This window comes from Salvelinus sp. IW2-2015, linkage group LG18, assembly GCF_002910315.2.
Source record: "Salvelinus sp. IW2-2015 linkage group LG18, ASM291031v2, whole genome shotgun sequence".
NCBI classification, from domain to species: Eukaryota; Metazoa; Chordata; class Actinopteri; order Salmoniformes; family Salmonidae; genus Salvelinus; species Salvelinus sp. IW2-2015.
Window position 1 is genome coordinate 13886427 of NC_036858.1, and position 23785 is coordinate 13910211.

Consider the following 23785-nt stretch of genomic DNA (forward strand, 5'->3'; position numbering starts at 1 on the left):
GGAACAAGACCCCTCGACAAGCTCCGGCTGGCCTCCAACCTCTGCCCATCCCTCATCACCCCTGGTCTCACATCTCCGTGGACTTTGTCACGGGTCTTCCCTCGTCTGATGGCAACACCGCCATCCTGACCGTGGTGGATCGCTTTTCCGCGGCCGCCCAGGTAGGACGCCAAGTGGTGCCCTTGGAGGGGGGTACTGTCACACCCTGATCTGTTTCACCTGTCTTTGTGATTGTCTCCACCCCCCTCCAGGTGTTGCCCATCTTCCCCATTATCCCCTGTGTATTTATACCTGTGTTCTCTGTTTGTCTGTTGCCAGTTCGTCTTGTTTGTTCAAGTCAACCAGTGTTTTGTGTCTCAGCTCCTGCTTTTTCCAGTCTCTCTTTTCTCGCCCTCCTGGTTTTGACCCTTGCCTGTCCTGACTCCGAGCCCGCCTGCCTGACCACTCTGCCTGCCCCTGACCCTGAGCCTGCCTGCTGACCTGCACTTTTCTTACCTTCATACCTGATACTAGTGTTCAGCTAAATAACAACACAATGTCAAATATACAGGTAGCCTAGTCAAATAACTAACATCCAATCACATTAACCATTACTGCTACTACCAGCAATACTACACCTGCACCTGTCGACGACACAAGTTGTTCTGCTCCACGAGCACATCCGATGCTAGCATCAGTAATTCTACATTTGTTGTTAGCCCAGCTAGCATGGACACTGACAGTTGTGAATCTGATGCAGCTGAAGAGCTACTGCCCGCTTTCCCAGGAAAGCACCGAACAACAGACAAGGATGTTGGACCATCGAAGAGGCGCAAATATGATGAGAACTATATTGATTTGAGGTTCACTTTATATTAGGCAGTAGTGGCCTTTCTCACCCACAGTGTTGTTAATTTGCTGGCATAATGTACTGTCTCCACCAACTCGATTTAGAAACAAATATGCCATTTGAAATTAAAGCCATATAAGGGAGTTTTGTTTGCAGCGGAATTAAGATGAACTTTTCGGAGTAGTATAAAAGCAACAGTACCATTAATAAGAAGGGGCTAGAGGACGTCTTATATGTGAGCTAACTCGAGTGGCTAGGACAGCGAAGCCCATACTATTGTGGAGGCCTTATATTATTCCTCTGCCGCGGATATGGCTGAGGACAATGCTTGGGGAAAAGGCCCAAAAACTATACGAGACAATGTCTTGCAGTCAAAGCAAAACTGTTTCGAAACATGACCGCATCCAGCGACATGGACGGAGATGTTTTGAAAACACAATTACTGCGTGCATACAAGGTCATGTGAATTATATGGTCTTACAGTCTTGGTGAGTCAACAGACGTGGTGGGCCTGGCACCACTCCTTGGTATATCTGTCGGTTACCGTTTCATGGGGTCAATTAAGGCAAGACATCCTGCTCTCTGGCAAACACTGGGACCAGTGACGAACAGTGAGAGGATATTTTTTAAAGTAGCTGCACAACTGTTGTGACATCAATGGACCGTTGGTGGTCAAGATGTCGTTGGTATCATGTACTTGAATGGCGCAAAAGCCACGACAGGGAGCAGCATAGTGAGTGGCATGCACATGCAGTTGGCTCCCGATAATACCACTTGGGTACACTGCAGCATCCCCGAGAGGGTCTTGCTGCCAAGGGAATGGTCTGACAGCTGAAAGATGTTTGGACGCTACATTGAAATGGTTACTTTGTTAACAGTAGGCCCTGAACTTGTCTGCTATTTTTGCTGGCACTATAGCCAATGATATATGGGCAGCGACAGAATTGCTTTTTACAACATACCAGTTATGAAGGGGGATAAGTATTTGCACGTTTTTTTTTTTTTTAATTGAGACGAGCTTTAAAGTTTTCTTTACTGACCGTCGACTTTCACTTGTCTGACGCTTGCATGATGACGAGTTTCTCCAGACTGGCCTGATCTGTATGATTTTTTTTCTCACTGTAATGATCTGAATCTAGGATTGACAGGGACTCTCCGGCAACTATATTCAATGGTGCGAGGAAAAATTGAAGCTATGCTTAGAGGTTGGAGCTGCTTCTCTGTACTGGCATTAACAGGATAACACACAGGTCTTTCATTGTATGAATTTCTTGTGATGCAAATAGAGCTCAAAGCTTACGGACAATGTCAAATATTTGATATAACGAAGGGCACTTGAGTTGAGTTTGGATGCGCAATTAGCAGGACCTTCCGAAACGGAGACACAAATAACTGGATTCGTATCCTTTATGCCCTGCCTCCTGGTCCACTACGATATCTGAACAAGAGAGCCTCTCTCGAAATGCCAACAAGCGTTCTCTGAAATTGAATTTTATAAAGACCCACTGCCCGATTTCTGGAATGGGTTATCAGAAGTATCCTGTCTTGCCAAATCCGCTGTTTAAGACACTGAGGCCCTTGCAAAGCTCTGACCGTAATGTGAAGTGGATTTTCGTTCTCTGCCCTCAACTAGCATGAAAAACTAAATACAGGCAACGAGATGTGTGTGGCAAAGGATTTTAGAGACTGAGACTCTCTCGATATAACAACCCAACATTGCAGAGTTATGTGCATCCTTTCAAGCAGACACCGCTTCAATTAACGTGTGGTGAGTTATTCACAGTTTTTCAATGAAAACAAAAGGTTTTATAGTAAGATGGTTAAATTATGAATTATTATTATATTATTATTTTGTGCGCTGGTCCTATAAGAGCTGTTGCACTTCCCACGCTGGTTGTGACAAAAACTCAAACTCATTCCATGTTTAATAAAGCTATCATTCGATGGCAGGTTTACAATGATGGCAAACAAACAAACATTTGAGAGTGCGCTGACCCTGGCGTTTGAAGGGTAGCGGGCAGCTATTAAAAGTTGGGAGCCACTGCTCTGAGGATACAAAATACCTTTAATGTAAACATATTGGTTGACATTTTGTAATGGAGAAATATGTGAAAGAGATTGCCACATGTTCAATGGATTATCAACTCACAGACATGGGAGCCAAGTAATGTTTGTGTTATTTATATTACTTGAGTAATCAGTTGTAGTGATACACTAGAGTACGTATCATTAATTCAGTGGTATTTTAGCATGTAAAAATGTTTTATGCATGCCAGCAAGCCCCACTACACAAGCATTACTACTAAAAAAGACATTAATTGCAAAACTATAATGGTGACAAACCGGTGCCACTAAAACTGTTAGGCCACATTAAAATGTCCCAACAGCAGGAGCTTACTTTCAGCACCATGGAGTGAATCTTTACGCACTTGGCTACACCTGGGCTATCAGCGGACCTGTCTGCAGCGAAACAGTTAATTCAGCCTCATTTACTGCTTTTAAAAAAACATACGCTGATATGGCTGACTTGCTTAAACAAATGTGGTTTCTACTGACAATTGATACTGTCAGAACTATGGCATAATGGGGACAACAAGCGGAAAGAGGCAATCAGTAATTTTGATAAAGGCATTAATGAGGCGAGCTAGGACGGTCGTGTAGTGCGTATACAGTGCATTCGGAAAATATTCAGACCCTTTGACTTTTTCTCAATTTTGTTACGTTACAGCCTTATTTCTAAAATTGATTCAATTATTTGTTTTACTCGTCAATCTACACACAATACCCCATATATGACAGAACGGGTCCTTCTTGCCCGGTTGCTCAGTTTGGTTGGAGGGCCAATGATGGAGACCACTGTGCTCTTGAAAATGTTCAACACTCTAGAAATTGTATAATACCCTRCCCCAGATATATGCCTCATCACAATTCWATCTCWGAGATCTATGGACAGTTCCTTGGATTTCATGGGATATTTTCTGCTCTGACATGCTTTGTCAACTGTGGYACCTTATATAGACAGGWGTGTTTCTTTCTAWATCATGTCCAAACAATTGAATTGACCACAAGTGGACTCCAATCAAGTTATAARGACATCTCAAGGATGATCAAAGGATATTGGATGCACCTGAGTTCAATTTGAAGTGTCATAGCAATGGGGTGTGAATACTTYTYTAAATGGAACATTTCTGTATTTCATTTTCCAGACAWTTGCAAAAATGTCTWAAAACATGTTTTCACTTCATCATTATGGGCATGAAAACTTTCTGAAGGATCCCTGTTGAGGAGGCTCACAGTAAGGGGCAAGTTAGTAAATCATTAGTCCACAAGAGGGTGCTCTTAACCAACCCAAATCAGTGTCTACAGAGTGTGCTGTAATTCTGTCCACAGAGATGAAAAAGTAACCTTTTGTTATTAAAGATATCAGTTGTGAAGTTAGAGCTGAAGTACCAAGTAGATAGTGTTTTATTCTATGGTAGCAATATGTTTAAATTCTCTTTACAACGCTAGGAATGGATTTAGGGTTTGAAGTTCAATAAAGGTAAAATAGACAAAATATTTTGGTCTATTACTTGTTATGCTTGTGTCATATAGTATTCCACTCAGGACATKTTGGTTCACAAGTGAGTCTACAGGCCTGTGTGTGATTGTTTCCTGTGACCCTGGGTCTACAGAGACTTATCCTATTTACTATAGGCAGGGGAAGAAWTTGTGTGGCACCTTGACCTCTAAATCGTGACCAAAGAGCTACCATTTTGGGTCTTCGGGGTCTTCGGGGTCTTGACAGATAACCTTTTCTGCCGTGACCAGGCGTGAGGGGTAGAGAAGAGGGGGCAGGGGAGTGCAGGGCGGCCCAGCGCTGAGCACCCATCCTAGGGGTTGACAGGTAGCCCTCTCCCATCCTATCTGGAGCCCCAGCCTGGGGCCCTGACCTTTGAAGGGGGGCCTAGACGCACCCAGGCACAGGTGACCTTGATGATGCTGACGGTTTAGCTCAGGGAGCCACTTCACCTTTAGCATGGGTTGGTCATCCTGCCGTGTCAGGGAAGATACATGAGTGCTACAGAGGCCATGCCACTATGCATTAGGAAAGACCATGGTTGCGTCCCAATAATCTCTCCTTTCTCCAGAAATATGCACATGTCCACTTCCTTTCATGGATTTGAAAGGAAATGACTTATATGGAAAATTTTGTAGAATATCAACTGCTCTTGCTAAATAAAAGAAGTGTATATTTCTAAGTTATTACACTTATCACAGTGTAAAGGCACCATACAATCACTCAGGGGTGCAACACTTCACTGGGGACATTCTGAAAATGCATTTTTGTCCCCCCCCAGTTTTATCATTGGAATGTGATACAAAACTAGGTGGGCTTTAGGACCATGCGGATGCCTCTGAGCGGTTGGGTAGGCTGTTTAGAGTGTTTATCCGACCYGATAAAAAAATATATACACTTCAGTTCAAGTTTGGGGTCACTTATAAATGTCCTTATTTTTGAAGAAAATCTTTTTTTTTGTCCATTAAAATAACATCAAATTGATCAGAAATACAGTGTAGACATTGTTAATGTTGTAAATGACTATTGTAGCTGGAAATGGCAGATTTTTTTATGGAATATCTACATAGGCGTACAGAGGCCCATTATCAGCAACCATCTCTCCTGTGTTCCAATGGAACGTGGTGTTAGCTAATCCAAGTTCATAATTTTAAAAGGCTAACTGATCATTAGAAAACCCTTTTGCAATTATGTTAGCACAGCTGAAAACTTGTTCTGATTAAAGAAGCAATAAAACTGGCCTTCTTTGACTAGTTGAGTATCTGGAACATCAGCATTTGTAGGTTCGATTACAGGCTCAAAATGGCCAGAAACAAAGAACTTTCTTCTGAAACTMGTCAGTCTATTCTTGTTCTGAGAAATGAAGGCTATTCCATGCGAGAAATTGCCAAGAAGCTGAATATCTCGTACAATGCTGTGTACTACTCCCTACACAGAACAGCGCAAACTGGCTCTAACCAGAATAGAAAGAGGAGTGGGAGGCCTCAGTGCACAACTGAGCAAGAGGACAAGTACATTAGATTTACACTAGTTTGAGAAACAGATGCCTCACAAGTCCTCAACTGGCAACTTCATTAAACACCAGTCTCAACAGTGAAGAGGTGACTCCTAGATGCTGGCCTTCTAGGCAGAGTTCCTCTGTCTAGTGTCTGTGTTCTTTTGCCATCTTAATCTTTAATTTTTATTGGTCAGTCTGAGATATGGCTTTTTATTTGCAACTCTGCCTAGAAGGCCAGCATCCCGGAGTTGCCTCTTCATAATTATGTCCCCCCCCACTTCTAAAACCAAGTTGCGGCCCTGCAATCACTCATTCACTCAAAAGGCTCAGCACAAAGAGTAAAAGAGCAAAAACTCTACAACAACTTCTATGACAAAATCTCTTTGTTTATTCAAATAAATGAAAGTGCATTTGATATAGGCATGTACAGTGGACATGTACAGTGCAATGGTTTAATCAGACACATAAGACAATCAAACAAGACATAATATAAAACATAACATTTACTTCTCAATTCATTTTGATTACATCAATCAAATAAATTACAATATGTACAAATCAGTTCAAAGGATTGTCTCTCAACTTGGGACAGAATTGTAAGAGAATTCAAGGTTTTTATTTTTATGTGTTCTGCAGTCACTCTTTTAAGAGCAAATGTATTTTTTTGTCGCATAAGTCTTTCATTTCAAGCATCGCTACTGCCCATTGGAAWAGTTTTTCCAAATAATCCTGWATCAACAATCACCATTTTAATAGGGAGAACTGATTGAGGGTACTAGTCTTATGTTAATTGTCACTTCTTCTCAGCCACTTCTTCATTCGCCCCTTTTATTGAAGGTACTATGCTTGCRGTCTTTATGGGGAGATGGGGGTGGTGTTGTAAAGTACATCAGTGGTGTAAGCGCTTGCCTGGACAGTGAGAGTCTGGGAGTGCATGAACAAAATAAAATTGTGCTACTGTGGAGTCTTAAGGAGGGCTTTCAGGTGTGTGGCAAGCTGGGAAATTGAGTTTCTCAGGAGAGGTTTAGGAGTCTATTGTGGTCAAGGGGCTTGGCGGACATTGAGGTTCCCGTAGTTGCTGGATGGACGGGGGCCTCTTGGTGTTTTTGGTGGAGAAGGTGGGGAAGTCATTGAAGACCGCGAGGGGCCGTCCATCGGGGCAAAGCAGCACGCTTGAGTCAGCCTCACACTTGGTGGTCCTGCCTGGCCAGAGACCCTCCGCCTGGCTGGGCCTCAACCCCAACCCTCCTGAGGATAGGACCTCCGTCTTCACCCCCACCTGACTCATCTTGATCAGCACGTCCAACGACTGCTTGCGACTCTCCAACGAAGCCTTCATCGCTTCCTTCCTCCTCTCYTTCTCCTTTTCCTCCTCGTCCCTCTCCTTGGTCTCCTCGTCTTCCTCCTCGGTCTCCAAGGTAATATCATCTTTAAGTGAGGCTCCCTCGAGGCCCTGGTCGCCAGTGGCAACCACATTGGTCACTCCAGGGTGTTCCTTCTTGACCGAGAGGTCCAGGGGTCCTTCGCTCTGGCGAGCTGTCCTCTCCAGTGCATGGTGAATGTGGGAGAGCTCGCTCCGGATCTTGTTCAGGTGTTCCCATAGGTGTCCCTGAGCAGGGAGGTCTTCTTTRTCCAAGTGGGCGATCTTGCGTTCAGCCTCCTGGTACTCCTGTAGAGCCTTGGAGAGATCGCTGAGGAGGGCAGCAGCTGATGTTGGTTCTGAAGATGCCTCCCCCGTCCCTTGGCCAGTGGTAGAGTCCCGGCTGTTGGGTCTTCTACAACGTGGCAGAGAGGGCGAATCACTGACTGGGCTTGCGGGGGGATCTGTGTACCACTGCTCTGCTGGRTGGGCTTCAGACTGAGCATTCGTAAAACTATGGAGACCAAAGAAGAATTTTAGAAATCTGAGATATCAGAGAGGAAAATATAGAAAAAGTTACGAAAATACKAAAAATATATAAGCAAAAATTATATTTAAAAAGTAGGATCTGTAGGATCTTACCTGCTGTGGAGYAGGAGCTTTTCTGTTGGTTTGGTTTTGTGAATGTTCTTGAGGAGATCCAGGGTGAACCCAAGGGCTGGCCTCTTCTCCACAGGGGACTTGTGGGTCCCCAAGGTGGCCCCTGTCCTCTTSAGGCCCCAGCTTGGCTTCCCCTCCTTGGCTGCAGCTTCAAACTTGTCCCCTGCCCTGTAGGAAGGGTCTGGTGACTCTCTCTGGGGGGACACCCAGGCGGCAGGYGAGGTGGTAGGGGTACCTGGCCTCAGAGCAGGCACCTTCCACAAGTTGATTTTAGGCTGGTAACTGGGGTTGGGCTCCAGGCCATTCGCAGAGGTCTTAAGCCCTTTGCTGATGTCACTCTGAGCGGAGGCTGCTCCGAAGGCATGCTCACAGAGGAAGGGGTAGTAGAAGTGGGGTGGCAGGAGGCTCCGGTCGGCGGGGTGGTGTGCACCGGACGCTGGTTGCATGAGCTGAGCGGCCGACGCCAGGAAGGGGAGCTGGGCTAGCTGCGCATGAGTTGGGGTATTAACATTGGTGGTAGGGGTGGGGATTGCGTTCATTGAGTTCACATAGGAGAAGAGGCTGGGACTCAGGGGGTAGCCCACCCCGAGGACGGACAGGTTGAGTCCCATGGGATCCTGGTAGTCCACCAGGCCAGGTGGAAGAGGGTAGCAAGGGATGGAGCTGCCCACTCTAGGCTGGGCGCCCTCGGATTTGGCCTTGGTTTGGCTGGTGGCCAGCAGACGCCACTGCTCCGACAGCAGCCCYGGGGCTGTCAGGCACGTCTTGGACAACTTGTAGTGCTTCAGCTGGGCTTCCACCTCCACAGAGCGTGCCCGCAGAAGTTGGTCCTCCAGAGAGAACATATCGGCCATCAGCAGCTCAGGTTCAGGCCCCTTACTTGCTCTCTTMGTCGTCCCTTCTGAAGAATCCCTGTTATTGGAGCTCTCTCTGGTCATCCCGTTGACTTCAGCCCCTTCTCCCTGTCCCCTCTCCTCCTCTCCTGCCGGACTCTGTCCATTGTCTCCGTCCTCCTCCACCGCACGCCGCTGCCGGGGCCTCTCCTCGGTCCCTGTGGCGGGCTCGGGCTCCTCTTTCCCGGCCGCGGTCCGGAGGCAGTGTGCCTGCTGAAGGGGCCGGAGCTGGTCTGGGTGCAGCAGGTTGCCCTTCTTATAGGGCCAGTCGGACTCAATGAGCAGGGACAGGGAATTCTTGCACAGGCTGTACTTCATGTGGTTGTAGAGATGGGACTTCTCCATGCAGGTGAAGGGGCACTGGAAGCACTTATAGTTGTATGGTTTGCCCCATGGCCGTGGGATGTAGTGYGGRTTCTTGGGCTTGCGCTCCTTGTGCTTGCACACGGAGGTCACCTTGCACGCGTGACCCTCCTTGGACATGGTGCTGAATGATTCTGTGCTCACAATGCAGMTTATTCTGAGGAGAAGGTATGTGAAAGTCTTGGAGAGATGGGGGTGTAGGGACACAGTCTCTCGTTCCTTCTCAGGCTAGATGTGGTGCATTTCTTTATTTGTTTTTGAAAGATTCTTCAAGCTGGGATCCAGGTGGGCAGGAGCTGTGGAACACAAGATACATATTTTMGGGAATTATAACCTAAAAAGTCAAATTAATACATTTAATAATTTTTTTTCCACAAGAAGTCAATCAACATTTTTAATAAAGTCCCWGAAAGAAACAGCAGATTGGAATTAGATTGACAGAATTACACTGCAGAGCATATGGTGTGTATATTAATATTATTATATTTTTTCCATATATATATTTTTTTTTTACCCTGCTTTCTCCACAATTGGTAGTTACAGTCTTGTCTCATTGCTGTAACTCCCGTGCGGACTCGGGAGAGGCAACGTTAGAGAGCCGTGCGTCCTCCGAAACACAACCAAGCCGCACTGCTTCTTGACACAATGCCCACTTAACCGGGGCATTGGGTTAAGTGGGCATTCCTCCGCACCAATGTGTCGGAGGAAACACCGTGCACCTGGCGACRGTGTCAGCGTGCACTGCGCCCGGTCCACCAGAGTATGTGAATGTGCATAGGGGGCCATGTATCAGCATGCGCATATGTGTATCTATGGGAGTGTTTCATGCGTTGTCTACCTGAGCTGCTGAGCTGAGTTGCCACTAACCTAACTGCAGGGTGGCCCACGCCGCTCTGTTCTCACTGTACCTGCCGCTACTCATTATTTCCAGTGCAGCACCAGGCACTAGCAGGGCCCAGGGCCCAGGGCTGGGGGGCAAACAGGCACCTGTGCAGGGGGCTTTACTCACAGCCATGGCCTGGCTACATGGGCTCTGGGCCCCTGGAMGCCGGCCAGGGGTGCAGCGGTCCAGGGTGAGGATTGCAGACGGTGGGCGTTGGGGGGAGGGGGAGGGGGGGCATGGGCACTGGTTCTTAATGAGAGCCTGGCGTCACGCCCATAGGGCATCGTTAGTGCCAGGGCTGGGATTTGGGTCAGGGCGCATCGCACCAAGTTCAACTGCTCTCCTCTCGCCCGCTTCTGTCTCTCCCTTGTACTTCTGTGCTTTTGGAGATGGGGTGGTGTTCTCAACGTTTAATATACCCTTTCATCCCTTTCACGGGACKGATAAGAGTGGGGAGCTTTATCTCACATATCTATTACAACTGGAATTTACTGGAAAATGACATGGTAACAAATGTAACGTTTTGGGACTTGAAAACATTCAATACAATTGGTACTATATGATGCTGGAGCTACTTTTTTCAGTGAATCCCAAAGACACAGAGAGGTGGTTATTAGTTAATGAAAAGTTTTTGCTATATTTTTAAAGTAAATATCAGGTAAGTAATGGACCATAAAATAAAGTGTTCCCTGTGTGTATTTTGGTGGATATTTTAAGTGAATGAGTGAACTATTTACTAATGTAATGTCTGTAATGTAATCAGACATTATCAGGATTTTTWAAATGTTTTTWAAATGTATAAACCAGTGGACTAAATTCGGCACATTACAATATTTTTAAAGATTAATTAAGTTTCCTTTAGTGAAATTTTACACTCCAGTGGGGCGGCAGGTAGCCTAGTGGTTAGAGCGTTGGGCCAGTAACCGAAAGGTTGCTGGATTAAATCCCCGAGCTGACAAGGTAAAAATCTGTCGTTCTGCCCCTGAACAAGGCAGTTAACCCACTGTTCTAAGCTGTCATTGTAAATAAGTGTTCAGCAGACGGGCTGTCATTGTAAATAAGAATTTGTTCTTAACTGACTTGTTTATAATAATCTTTTTTTACTGACTTTCCTATCAACTCCTTTTGCTCTCTATTTCAGAATTATTGTTGGATATTTAAGTAATGACAAAACATCTGACCTATAATATAATTACGGTAGCTCACAATCCCCAAAGGTAAACAAAACAATTGAACCATGCAGATTAAATGTCAAATTAGTTTCCACGTCAAAAATCTAAATCAAGTTTTACACACTWGACCTACCCTATTATCTGATGCGGCTGATTCAAATACCATCATTGTATGCACCATTCAGTCTCACAATTTGTTTTATACATAAATACAAGAGAATATCAATATTCTGTCTAATTATCTCAACAGAGCACCCCTTTCTTCCATATTTCAATATAACTATCACTTTAGTTTAATGAACCTTTTCAATAACGCCCTCAAACCAATTTCAAACACTCCCCGACAATTTATTGTAATTTTTTTGAAATTTTTTTTTTTTGAGAGGGGACAGGGAGCTAAAGTCAACGGGATGGGGGAGAAAGAAACTTTGTAATCGTTCTCCACTGTAAGCCAAGCCGCTGGGTTAGCCCTGTGGGTAGAGAGAGTGAGCGAGTGAGAGAGAGCATCGCTCTTCAGATTAAAAGACCCTTCTGTGAGGCTTTTATTTTGTATTTTTCCTGAGGCCGTTCACGGATGAAAGCCTGTGTGATGTTTAYGGGTCCGGGCTGAGGTAAAATCAACTTTACACACCCGCTTTTTTTCTTTTAATTACTTTAATCATTCTTCTTGCTTCTCCCCTGAGATCCCTGGTGGTGAAGACTTGTTTAAGAATACTATAAACTTTTACTAAACCATCGCTTCGCACATCACACCTTGTGAGGACGGATCGACAAAAACTGACCTTGACTTCACTGCAATATATGCAATACGAGAGGCCCCAATTGGCCCCTCAGACACTAGCCCGTTTGCATCGGCCCATGTGATTGGCTCACTTGTCTACTACAAAGCCCTGAGGCTGACCTGGCCTCTGAGCTCATAATGGAGCCTAACAGCTGCTATTAGGAACTAATCAATAAAAATAATTTTTCCTTTAGATTTTTTCACTGCTGAACACTGTTAGTGGCCACCATGCCCTCTACCCCCTCTGACTCTGTGGGCCTCTGCCCCCCACCTTTCCCTTATCCAGGCCCTCCGGTCTTGTTTTAAGCTTTTAGGGGCTTGTGATCAGACAAGCCTAATCGCTTCAGCTTCAACATCTATTGTTTCAATTAAGAAGGCTCGCCTCACTAAAAGCATTGACAAGTTGCATGCAATAACAACCAAAACCGATAACATTGGATGGGATGGGGGAAGGGGGGCAAATGTGTCAAATGGCATCAATATGAGGTGTTGATGTATCTGCTACTCACAGAGAGGAACGAATGGCATTTTATAGTGTGGAATCATCCTTTCTATTTACTCTATATTATAGTTATATACCGTATAATACAGAGAGTATAACAGTTTTATATTTGATTTCAAATCCATCCTAAATGTGACTTTACCTAAGATGGTGGCTTGCAGTGAAAACTGAGCGATGATCCAATGTCTTCTGTCAACTTGAACTAAGGAGAAGGTCCTGAAGGAGCGGATGACAGAAGATATAAGAATGTTTGACATCGATTTAAGTAAGAATCTTATGTGTTCTATTTATTGAATTAATATAAAGTGATAGGCCTATGTAATAAATAAGTCAAGTTAAACATCAATGCATTCCTCTCAGTTTTTGGAGATGCAGAAGGATTTCCCATTGATGATATTGAGAAGCATTCAATATCCAAATGCAGCTGTTGTCATGCATATCAAAGCAAATAACACATAATTTATTTCTACATATCTAAAAAAATATCTGTATTTCAGTCCTAAATTAGACTTTGATAGATAGTAGGCCTAAACCCAAGTTATCACAGTGTTAGAAATGGTCAGTCTTGCATCCTAACAATTAGTTAGTTTATTCCCTTGTGAAATTGTTAATGCATAATTAGGCCTAAAATAAAATGTTAATCTTAGTTCGGGAAATAAAAAATCTAAATAAAGTAACACTTAGGCCTAAAGTAATTAACGTCTGTGTATTAAAAAAGTTCATGAAATAATTCTGTGAGACATTTTCATAACAATCTTAAAATGAATAGGCTGTTATTTTGATATTATAGTAATATAGTAATAGAATATTATAAATATTTGTCATGTCATTTTCACACATTCCATGAATGTCAAATAACAGAACACATTGCATTGTTTTCCCCAAGGACAACGGTGTCTGTGGACCAACTATGACAATTACAAACATTGACACGACTCAACTACAAAGCCCAATATTCATAGTCTACTAAATAAAAACCAACTCATACGAATTAAACAACATTGTGTCTGAAATTAGGGAATAAATCTGGTATTCCTACCTGATGTGTGTCCGRGGTGTGTTTCTGTCTGTCAATTCTCTGTGTCTATCGGTAGGCTTCTAAGCAGACAGCGCATATCCCGCTCAAATGGGAGCGTGAGAGCGAGTGTGTGGGAGATATATATTGACTAGGAGCATTGCCTTGGGGCACTACAATACAGCTTCCTCCCTCCTACCCGGTAATGTCACATGTGGTGTCTACCTTGCAGCAAGGATACAGTAAACGGATTTGACAGTATTGGCAAAGGTTGGTACAACGTTTAATTTGGGGTAGACTGTAGGTAGGCTAGTCAGTCTGTGCAAATGTAATATATATATATATATTTTTACAATTTCTTGTTGGTTTCCAAGTGAGGCCTGGTAATGCTCGATCTCGAAACTTGTTTGATCGAACTATTTCAGGAGTCTTTTCATTCACACATCACAGCCTATAGGCTTCAATGTTAAAACTTACCGCCAAGTCGGGAATTATTCGAATATTTGTTAGCACTCTCATATAATAAGAATATTCTTATTTTAAAACAACCAGGTGTCAATGGCAATGCTTTATGGTTAAACATAGGCCCTGTAGTCATGGATAGACACGTTTTTGTCTGTTCCAACGAGCAAATCATGGACATATTTGAAAGACAAACCAACATGAATCATATTGGATGGACGTTGTGAAGTGTAGACATATTTCATTCATAATAAATGCATATTATATATGAGAGACAGCATTCTGGTTAAGATTTCTAATAGCCTGCASAAGTTGTGGTTTGGTTTGTTCTTGTTAGCTCAGTCATGCATAACTTTTACCAGGTGGTTTAGCCACACTCCTGCATATTTCAATATCATGGCTTTTGAAAACTATTAGCCTTTATTAATATATAAAGGGCCGACCACCAAAACACCCTGTAGCCAAAGCATAATCTTYTATTTTAAATGTAGGTTCATATGTTCCCCAACATTTAATATCAGAAATATGATAGGCTAACATCTAAATGTCATTTTTGTTGTTTTTTCTATTGTAGTTCAAAGGAAGATTTCATCATCACSGTACGATGCTGAAATTGGTGGAAAGTGACAGTCTTTGTCAATGACAWTAGATTAAAAGTAAACGTCAAATCCCAACAATATCAACGAGAAAGGTGAAATGAATGGGGAGCTAAACAACGAGATAAGACGGGAAACAAAGCTGTCAATCCTCGTGTAGGGATATTCTCCACATCTGTCAGTTTGTGTGTCAAATCGTTCCGCGTGAGAGAGATAGGAAAATAGAGAATCTTTGCWGCTGCGCTGAGGCGTGCAGTAGGCTACAAACAGACAATAGGCTACTTGTCAGAATCCAKATTTCTTACTTTTCCTCCTTTTAAAGTTTTTTTTTGCATTTGGTCTTGTTGATTTTGCTATGCTCTCAGTTTTGTGGTTATAGGCTATTCTCTTTAGAGGTTTTTCCATTTCAGATCATTTCAGACAAATTCCATATTAATAAACAATTTGTTAAAATAGCATTAATCATAACAAATATAAGATCTTGGCCTTAATCTATAGTTAAAATAAGTCTGTTTGTGTTTGTATTTGTCCATGTATGTGTGTATGCATGCACCTGCATGTACATATGACTCTGCCTGTGTGTGTGTGTATCTACTGAGTTTGACTGTGTGTGTGTATGATTGTGTACTGACTGTGTGTATGAGTAAACAGGGGTATGTCAGGTGGAAGTGCATCTGAGGGTGGTCGGGGGCTCATTCTCCTCCGCTTGGCCTCACACACACGCTGCCTGGCCGGCCGGGCTGCCTGATACACGACTCAGTGCAGCCTCCCAGGGAAGTGATTAGTGCAGTGGCACAGTGGCACTGGATAGGTTACTGACGTGAGCTGTGAGATCACATCCACAGGCAATGACTGATGCGTGCCTTATCTGACAGCTCAGACCTGTCCATCTCTCTCTCCATTTCTCTCTCTCCCAAACCTTCTATTTCTCCATTTCTCTTTCTCCTTTTCTCTCTCTCTTCTTTGCCTCCCATCCCAACTCCCTGTTTTCAGCCCTCTCTCTCACCCATCCCTCTCTCCCTCTCTCCCTCTATTTCTCCCTCTCTCTCTCTCTTAGCCTGTGGCTGGCTCAGAGTCAACTCCAGGTTCTCTTCATTTCTCTCCTACAGTATCTGGCTGTGTGGAGGCGTGTGCGGGCCCCTTTGAGAGAATGTCAGTGTCCGTGTGTCTGGGGGAGTCGGGGGCCCTTCACGAGCCATCAGGCCCGCTGTCACACTGCGCTGGGCAAATGGAGACTGACAGGCCACTCCATAGGGCCTAACCATCTGTACCAAATGTGACAGCAGAGGGAAAAGGATGTCTGGCAAATCAGGAGGAACGAGAGGAGAGGGTGAGATAGAGAAGAGGGAGAGAATGAGAGAGGGAGTGAGAGAAAGAGAGAGAAGGAGAGAGAGATCCTTTGCTTCCACTTGGGAGGCGATGTCAATTTTCCGAAAGAGAGAGAGAAAGAGACTTTCTTCCTCCAACAGTGGGGACACTTGGGAGGGGATGTCAGGTCCCCATGTTGAACTAAGGCCAAGTCTATACATTGTCTGGCACTGTAGAGAACTCAATGTATACAGCATCTCCCATSCCCTTAAACCTCTTCATGGCTGAACTCACAGCTTGTCTACACTAAAGGGAGCGAGACAGGGGGTATGACATTGATAGTGTTTCCACTATCTRGAATTCTTGGATCCAGTCCCATGGTTATATCGCCGAATATCTTCATCTTTCCCTGCGATATTTAATAATTGGATCGCTTCCGTGTTTAGTGCACAGCTGAAATACACTTTTTTTAGTMTGTCTTCCCAAACAGCCATCGTGGTGTTTGGCTTAGGCTTTTGGTTCACGTCTGGAGTTGAGATTGCTTCAGAGCTGTAAAGATATGTACCAATGAGAAGTAGACGGGAGTTGAGAGAGTTGTGCTGGTGTAGTGGGTGTCCTTATGGAGAGGCATCTGGGGAGGCTGACAGGAGCACTCTATTAAGACTTAGCGAAAGGAACCTGGGGGCAGCTACAACACCGCTGCTGGGGAGATCCAGCTGTGCAGCCCCTGCCAAACACACGCACGCACGCACGCGCACACACACATGCATGCAAGCGCGCACATGCGCACATTCATGACATAGAAGCACACACACACACACACTTACAAGATGGATTGTGGATGGAAAGATGGGTAATAGTTGCTGCACTAACAGATGACCTACCTCTTGCCCAGGTGAGTCCTCAAGCCTTTTTCCCTTTTCCAGTGCCTGGGTTTAGGGCCTGAGGTGGAATAGCTAACAGCTCCTTTCTTAGCCCTGCGCTGCCAGGCACATTAAGTAAACTCATATCGCTCTCAGCCACAATCAATTATTGAACAGCCCGTCCCTCTTCCTTCCCGTTGTTTTCAAAGGAGATCAACTCCTAACATCCATCCCCTGCTCTACCAACACACAGCCACCAAATGCCTTTGGTGTCTTCCTTTGTTACTTCAGTATATCATTTAATGTTAATATTCGTTTTAACAGAAAATCAGTAGCTAACAAAGGCTTGGAATAGTTTCATCGAGCTAATTATGTGGTAATACATAATGGTTGTATGTAACATAACATATCACAATCCAGTGTCTAAAAGTAGGGTGTGTAAGTAGCTTGAGTTGTGTACAGCACACCATGAATGTGTTACCCAGTCGAAAACATAGTTGCCGTTTACACTAAAATACCACTCACATTMTTTGCTTCCTTGCYCGGCTCTTAAATTCATAACAGGTCYACATTATTCTTGACAAAAGATTGGATAGATATTGTAGTATAAACACATTAAAAACAGTGTAAAGACTCGTAGAACATCTCCTATTTCCTATGTATATTCGCTGTACCTTGGAATGCTCAGGGGAAGCATGGTGAAACTCTTACCAGTCATTTTGCTGCTGACAGATCCATCTGACCCTACCGTTGAGATCAGTCGGTAGTGACAGTGACATCCTGTCTTCCTTAAAGGTGAAAGGCCCTTAAAGGGCAACCTGGACTCAGGGGTAGACGTAACATAGTAAATGTAAATCTGACCCTCCAATTAGTATGTTACGTTTCGTATGGTATGTATTCATTTGTGGATGTCCATCATCCATTCCATATGATATGTTASAAATTACAATTTGAATGATATGTTATGAATTGCAATTTGTACAATATGTTKCGAATTTGCAAAACGTATGATATGTTACGAAGCCAATTTGTTGTGGCTAATGTTAGCTAGATAGCTAKCATTATCTAGGCTAGGGGTTAAGGTTAGGGGAAGGGTTAGCTAGTTGCAAAGTAGTTAACAAGTAGTTGCTAAGTATCTAAAAAGCTGAACTTGTCCTTGATGAGATTTGAACACACAACCTTTGGGTTGCTAGACGTTCGCCTTATATGCCTACCCATCCACCCTGACCAACTACCCTACTTTTGTTTTTTGCCTTAAGTGACCTTCTGTCTTATGTAACCATACCAATCGTAACATATCATACTAATTTGAGTGTCCCCGATTTAAGTTTACAATGTTACGTCTCGTCTATGAGACCAGGCTGTAGTGGGAGTGAAGGAAGCGAACAGCCCTGGGAGCACGAAGCAGGAGAATTGAGACATTTTCAGTTTTCCACTCAAATGCCCTCACACAATTATACCAGGGAGGAAAGACGAGTGATGGACACGGTCCAAACTTTTWAAAAAGCAGCCTCTGAAGTGAGCTTGGTTTATCTCTGAAAAGGGCAAATGTCAAAGTGCAGTCATGACTGAGTATATGACTGGTTTCTTTTTCTCTCCAGATATTGATGCCCTTCTATTCCTCCCGAGTCAGTACGAAATACAGTTAACAAGATAAACACAGTTTACATGACCCTCCATTGGAATAGGTGAAGAGAGAGGTTGTTTTTGATTGAGATGTCYATCAACCATGGTCTAACAGACAAAGTTAACTGTTAGTACTACTCCTAGTGACATTGATATATCTGTCATTGTCCAGAGACACAGAGACATGGACTTGACACTCACTGCTCCTGTGTTGTCAGACAGTGATGGGAAGCAGCTGGTGTGTCGTCTCTTGGTTCAGCTCATCGTGTCAGTCTCCACCCACGGTTACCAGCTGCCCCCCCATCCACACCCCGAGGAGGCGGGGTCTCGGTTGTCGTGGCACCTGTGGGGGTGTCACCTGATGGGAGAAAAGGAAGTGGAAATGAAGGGAAGCAGCAGATCCTGTCATGGAGCATCAAAGCACCTGTCAGTCAAATCACTGACCTGCAGGCGGTGTGTGTGTGTGTGTGTGTGTGTGTGTGTGTGTGTGTGTGTGTGTGTGTGTCCATAAAGTCACTGACCTACAGGATGCGTGTGTGTGCTTGTATGTGTGTGTGCATGCCCATCATTGCAGGGTATGTGAATACATTACATTAACAGCTTGATCCCAGAGAGTGTGTGAGTCCGTAAACACAATGACCTGGAGGGCGTGTGTGCAGTGTGTGTGTATCTAAATGCACTGATCTGTATACTGCATGCCTGTGTGTTAGTTTCTGATTTGGCTATGAATGTCATTGCGTTTCTTCTCAACAGCATCCCTTGAAAAAGGCCCYGCAGCTGAAACATTGGCCGTGAGTTGATATTGAATTCACAAAGGTAAATGTTTTTACGTGTGCATCCTATCCTCCTTCACCACTTCCAAAATGAAACATACTGGCAATGCACTCATTAAATATCACTAGGTTGTACATATTGAATTCCCAAACCACAGGCACATTATATGTATGATAYTCTCGGACACCCAACTAAAATCTTGCGTAATTGCATCAGATGCTTGATTAAGTTCTGGGGGGAGACGTGTTAMAAAATATACTAACGCGACACGCTAAGTCTCCAKCCCTCTAAACGGAAACTCAACAAGTTTCAGGCAAGTCTATGGGCCAAAAGTCCCCTCCCCTTCCAGAATTCTAAATATGCGAGCACCTGCGAAATCGTGATTTGTTCAAATGATCTGTGACGAAAAATCTGTTTACCAGAACAAAGTTCCTCATTAGTCGTCGCATCCCACAGTCTGTCGAAAGATGCTACTACCATTTATGTTACGTGCATCTGTCCACGAGAAATMATATCCSTGATCATATTACACTAGTCTACCTCACATACAGTTGTAATGCTCACCAAATATCTGGTAGCCTTTGGGGGATACAGCACCACCAGCATGTCCATGACCATGCCTTTCTACCCTTAGCACCAGAGCTCCGTGCGATGCCTCCTCTTGTCCTCACACCCTTGGGAACAAGAAGCCTGGATGGTGTCAGTGTATGTCCCAGCTGCAACCTCTGCCCCAGCCCCCTGGCGAACCCCCCGTTCCTGGGTGTTACCTGCAGCAGTGTGGGGTGGGGGGGATCAGCTGGGGAGTAGCGGGCAATGGGTGGGGGCTTGTGGGAGTTAGTAGKGAGAGGAGACTGCAGCTATGGCTCTGGTTCTCTGAGCAAGAGTAGAGGCGGCCTTGGCCCTGGCTAGCCAAGCGGGAGGAATGGAGGGAGACAGGGTCCAATCGCCCAGGCCCCCTTGGCTCCCTCAGCTCTACTCCCTGGGGTCCTGTGGCKTCCCAAACTACAAGTCCATGTTTTAGCATACCATATGTTCAACCCCACACGCCTTTAGCAAATAAACAAGTCGAGAAGCTATAGCTAGAGGGCGGTCATGTCTCTATCCCCCATACTCTCTCTATCTGCCTTTCTCACTCTCTCTCTGTGTGTCCTCTCAAAGTACACTTTGGCTGCACGTGTCACATATTCTTAATGGAGGAGAAATCTGTCCCTTATTATTGTATGACATGGAATACTGTATGTTAACAGTGACACAGCAGCGACTTMTGTAAGCGGGGGCTGACTTTTATTTTGTAAAGTGAGCGTCCTCGCCCTGACGGGTATTTTGTAGGATTATCATATTTTATCGATCTGAAACAGTTTTGTTGTTTAGGAGGTATTGTGTGTTCCCTGTATTCCATATGAGGTAAATATAACTATGTGATGTATAGCTGAGCTCAATGAAAACGACTGGAGAAAAAAATACAGTATTTCTCAGGATTTTGTCGAGGCATAGATCTGGGGAAGGGTACCAAAAAGATTTCTGCAGCATTGAAGGTCCAAGAACACAGTTGCCTCCATCATTTTTAAATGGAAGAAGTTTGGAACCACCAAGATTCTTTCTAGAGCTGTCCGCCCGGCCAAACTGAGTTATCAGGGMAGAAGGGCCTTGGTTAGGGAGGTGACCAAGAACCCAATGGTCTCTCTGGCAGAGCTCTAGAGTTCCTCTGTGGAGATGAGAGAACCTTCCAGAAGGACAACCATCTCTGCAGCACTCCACAAATCAGGCCTTCATGGTAGAGTGGCCAGACGGAAGCCACTCCTCAGTAAAAGGCACATGACAGCCCGCTTGGAGTTTGCCAAAAGGTACCTAAAGGACTCTCAGGCCATGAGACACAAGATTCTCTGGTCTGCTGAAACCAAGATTGGCCTGAATGCCAAGCGTCACTTCTGGAGGAAACCTGGCACCATCACTATGGTGAAGCATGGTGATGGCAGCATCATGCTMTGGGYATGTTTTTCAGTGGCAGGGACTGGGAGACTAGTCAGTATCYAGGRAAACATGAACGGAGAAAAGTACAGAGAGATCCTTGATGAAAACCTGCTCCAGAGCGCTCKGGACCTCAGACTGGYACGAAGGTTCACCTTTCAACAGGACAYCGACCCTAAGCACACAAACAAGACAARGCAGGAGTGGCTTCGGGACAAGTCTCTGAATGTCCTTGAGTGGCCCAGCCAGAGCCCGAACTTGAACCCGAACAAGCATCTCTGGAGAGACCTGAAAATAGCTGTGCAGCGATGCTTCCCATCCAACCTGACAGAGCTTGAGAGGATCTGCAGAGAAGAATGGGAGAAACTCCCCAAATACAGGTGTGCGTCATATCCAAGAAGAAGACTCGAGGCTGTAATCGCGCCAAAGTTGCTTTAACAAAGTACTGAGTAAAGGGTCTGAATACTTATGTAAATGTGATATTTCTGTTTTTTTTTATTTTATAAATTAGKAACATTTTCTAAAATCCTGTTTTTGCTTCGTCATTATAGGGTATTGTGTGCAGATTGATGATGGAAAAAACTATTTAATACATTTTAGAATAAGACTGTAACCTAACAAAATGTGAAAAAAGTCAAGGGGTCTGAATACTTTCCAAAGGRACTGTAACTATTGAAAGATAGTTGATATGCGTTTTTCTACCTTGTAATGGACACAGTCCAACCTTTGGTAGGCAGGCGGTTGGCAGTCTTCGGCTGCGGTACAGCAAAGCCAAGTCAGCCACTGCTCATGGTTCTCACAGGGGAAGTGAAATGATAGGCTACAATGACTTTGCTCCTGATCATGCACACCACAAATGACATTTTCTTGCGCCAGTGCCTTTTCATTATCTGGTATGACACGCGTGGTTTCTAGCTAACGTCACACCAATCAAAGTAGTGGAGCATGTAGTGAAGCAAAACTTTAGTGGTCAAAACCATTCATCTTGGGGGAGGGAGTTGGCAAAATGCTATCTTATCYCAACATGTATGGCCATATATAAACACTGAGTATACCAAACATTAYGAACACCTTCCTAATATTGAGTTGCACCCCCCCCTTTTGCCCTCAGAACAGGCTCAATTTGTTGGACTCTACAAGGTGTCAAAAGTGTTCCACAGGGATGCTGGCCCATGTTGACTCCAATACTTCCCACAGTTGTGTCAAGTTGGCTGGATGTCCTTTGGATGGTGGAAACTGGATTGCGGGAAACTGTTGAGCGTGAAAAACCCATCAACGTTGCAGTTCTTGACACAAACCAGMGCGCCTGGGACCTACTACCATACAAAAACATACGTTTGCATGCACGCCCTATTTTAATTTGCTCCATGGCTCAAGCGGCCAAAAGGCTGTTTGGCTAGTCTCAGTCACGAAGAGGAYTAACTGGTGGGTGGTAACATTCAAATAAAATCCAGCCCTGGTAAGAAAACGTAGGCTGAAAAGAATGTGTATGTCATCATAGGAAAAAGACCCCAGATTCACACGGATTTGCACAAAGTGGGCAATTCGGATTTGTCATTTCAAGCCCAAATATATCACACTTTGACTAAAACAATGACTTATTGACTTAAAACCTTGTGCAACATCATGYGTAAGCTCTGGCCATAGTGTGGGCATTTAAAGGGCACATCCTTTAATATAACAGGCCTTTCAAAAAATGCAATTATGGTGWACAATMTCTACTTAAAATATCAAAGGGACACAAAAGGCACTCTATTCGTGGAAAGACCCACACACTCACTTAGCTATTGGCTCTGTGAAAAACTTGCCTTGGCAAATGTTACTTTCTGTTGTGTGTACAATAGTTGGCTAGTAAACTAGTCGTATCTCTAGCATGGTTGTAGTTAAAGTATGAGCACTAAGGCAGGTATCATAAAGCTAGCAGATAGGTTTAATTCAAACATATTTTCAAGTTCGACATGGCTCCTTCACATCTTTACCTTCTTAGCAAGTTAGCYATTCGGTGCTAACTCCAAAGTGGAGCTGAAAGGGATCAACACAATTCTCTATACCTCTTTCTTAGAGCTGAAACTGACCACGGCTAGAATCGTCCAAACGCGAGTCCTGAATTGAGAATCCATCAGACCTGGCAATTAGTTGAAGGACACTCCTAAACAGATGGACAGTGGTGTGGTCTGCAGGGGGGAGTCATCTTCCCTTTGGGCAGAGAAATTGGCCAGAGATGGACAGCTGTGCCCAGGGCAAGGCATATAGGAAATGACATCACGGGCAGTGTGCAACAGTATTTGTTGCCCCCGGGGGTCTCTCGACTCAGTGACCTGGCCACCATGAGCAGACAGGCAGACAGATGACTATCTAAGATTCATTACAAGGTCAGAGACAGTCCTACCAACACCAGCATTATTACATGTTCTTAGAATGAGTTGTCTCTAAAACACTGGGTTACTTTCCTTTACAATACATTTGATGTCTTTGCAAAAAATATATAATCTGGTTTTGTTTAGGAGTCTGACCAGATAGAGTATAGGTGATTTCCTGTACCTCTCTGTGTGTCCATTTTTTWWAAAMGTATTTTTTAAGCAGTGTCCCACTCCTTTTGTAATTGTTGAGCTTTAATTYAAGAGATTAAACAGTATTGGAAAGACAGGGTGAGAAAAAGGGCAGTGGGCCAGA

The 23785-nt window shown here is 44.3% G+C and overlaps 1 protein-coding gene across 1 annotated transcript; it reads right to left on the reverse strand.

The window, feature by feature from the left end:
* Window positions 1-6259: 6259 nt before the first annotated feature.
* Window positions 6260-13622, reverse strand: prr35 (proline rich 35). The gene is made up of 4 exons (XM_024007110.1): window positions 13540-13622; window positions 12643-12716; window positions 7889-9458; window positions 6260-7760 (listed from the first exon to the last, which is right to left on the reverse strand). Exons 3-4 carry the CDS (start codon window positions 9280-9282, stop codon window positions 6911-6913), a joined length of 2244 nt encoding a protein of 747 aa, XP_023862878.1. The 5' UTR covers window positions 9283-9458; window positions 12643-12716; window positions 13540-13622; the 3' UTR covers window positions 6260-6910.
* Between the last annotated feature and the right edge of the window lie 10163 nt (window positions 13623-23785).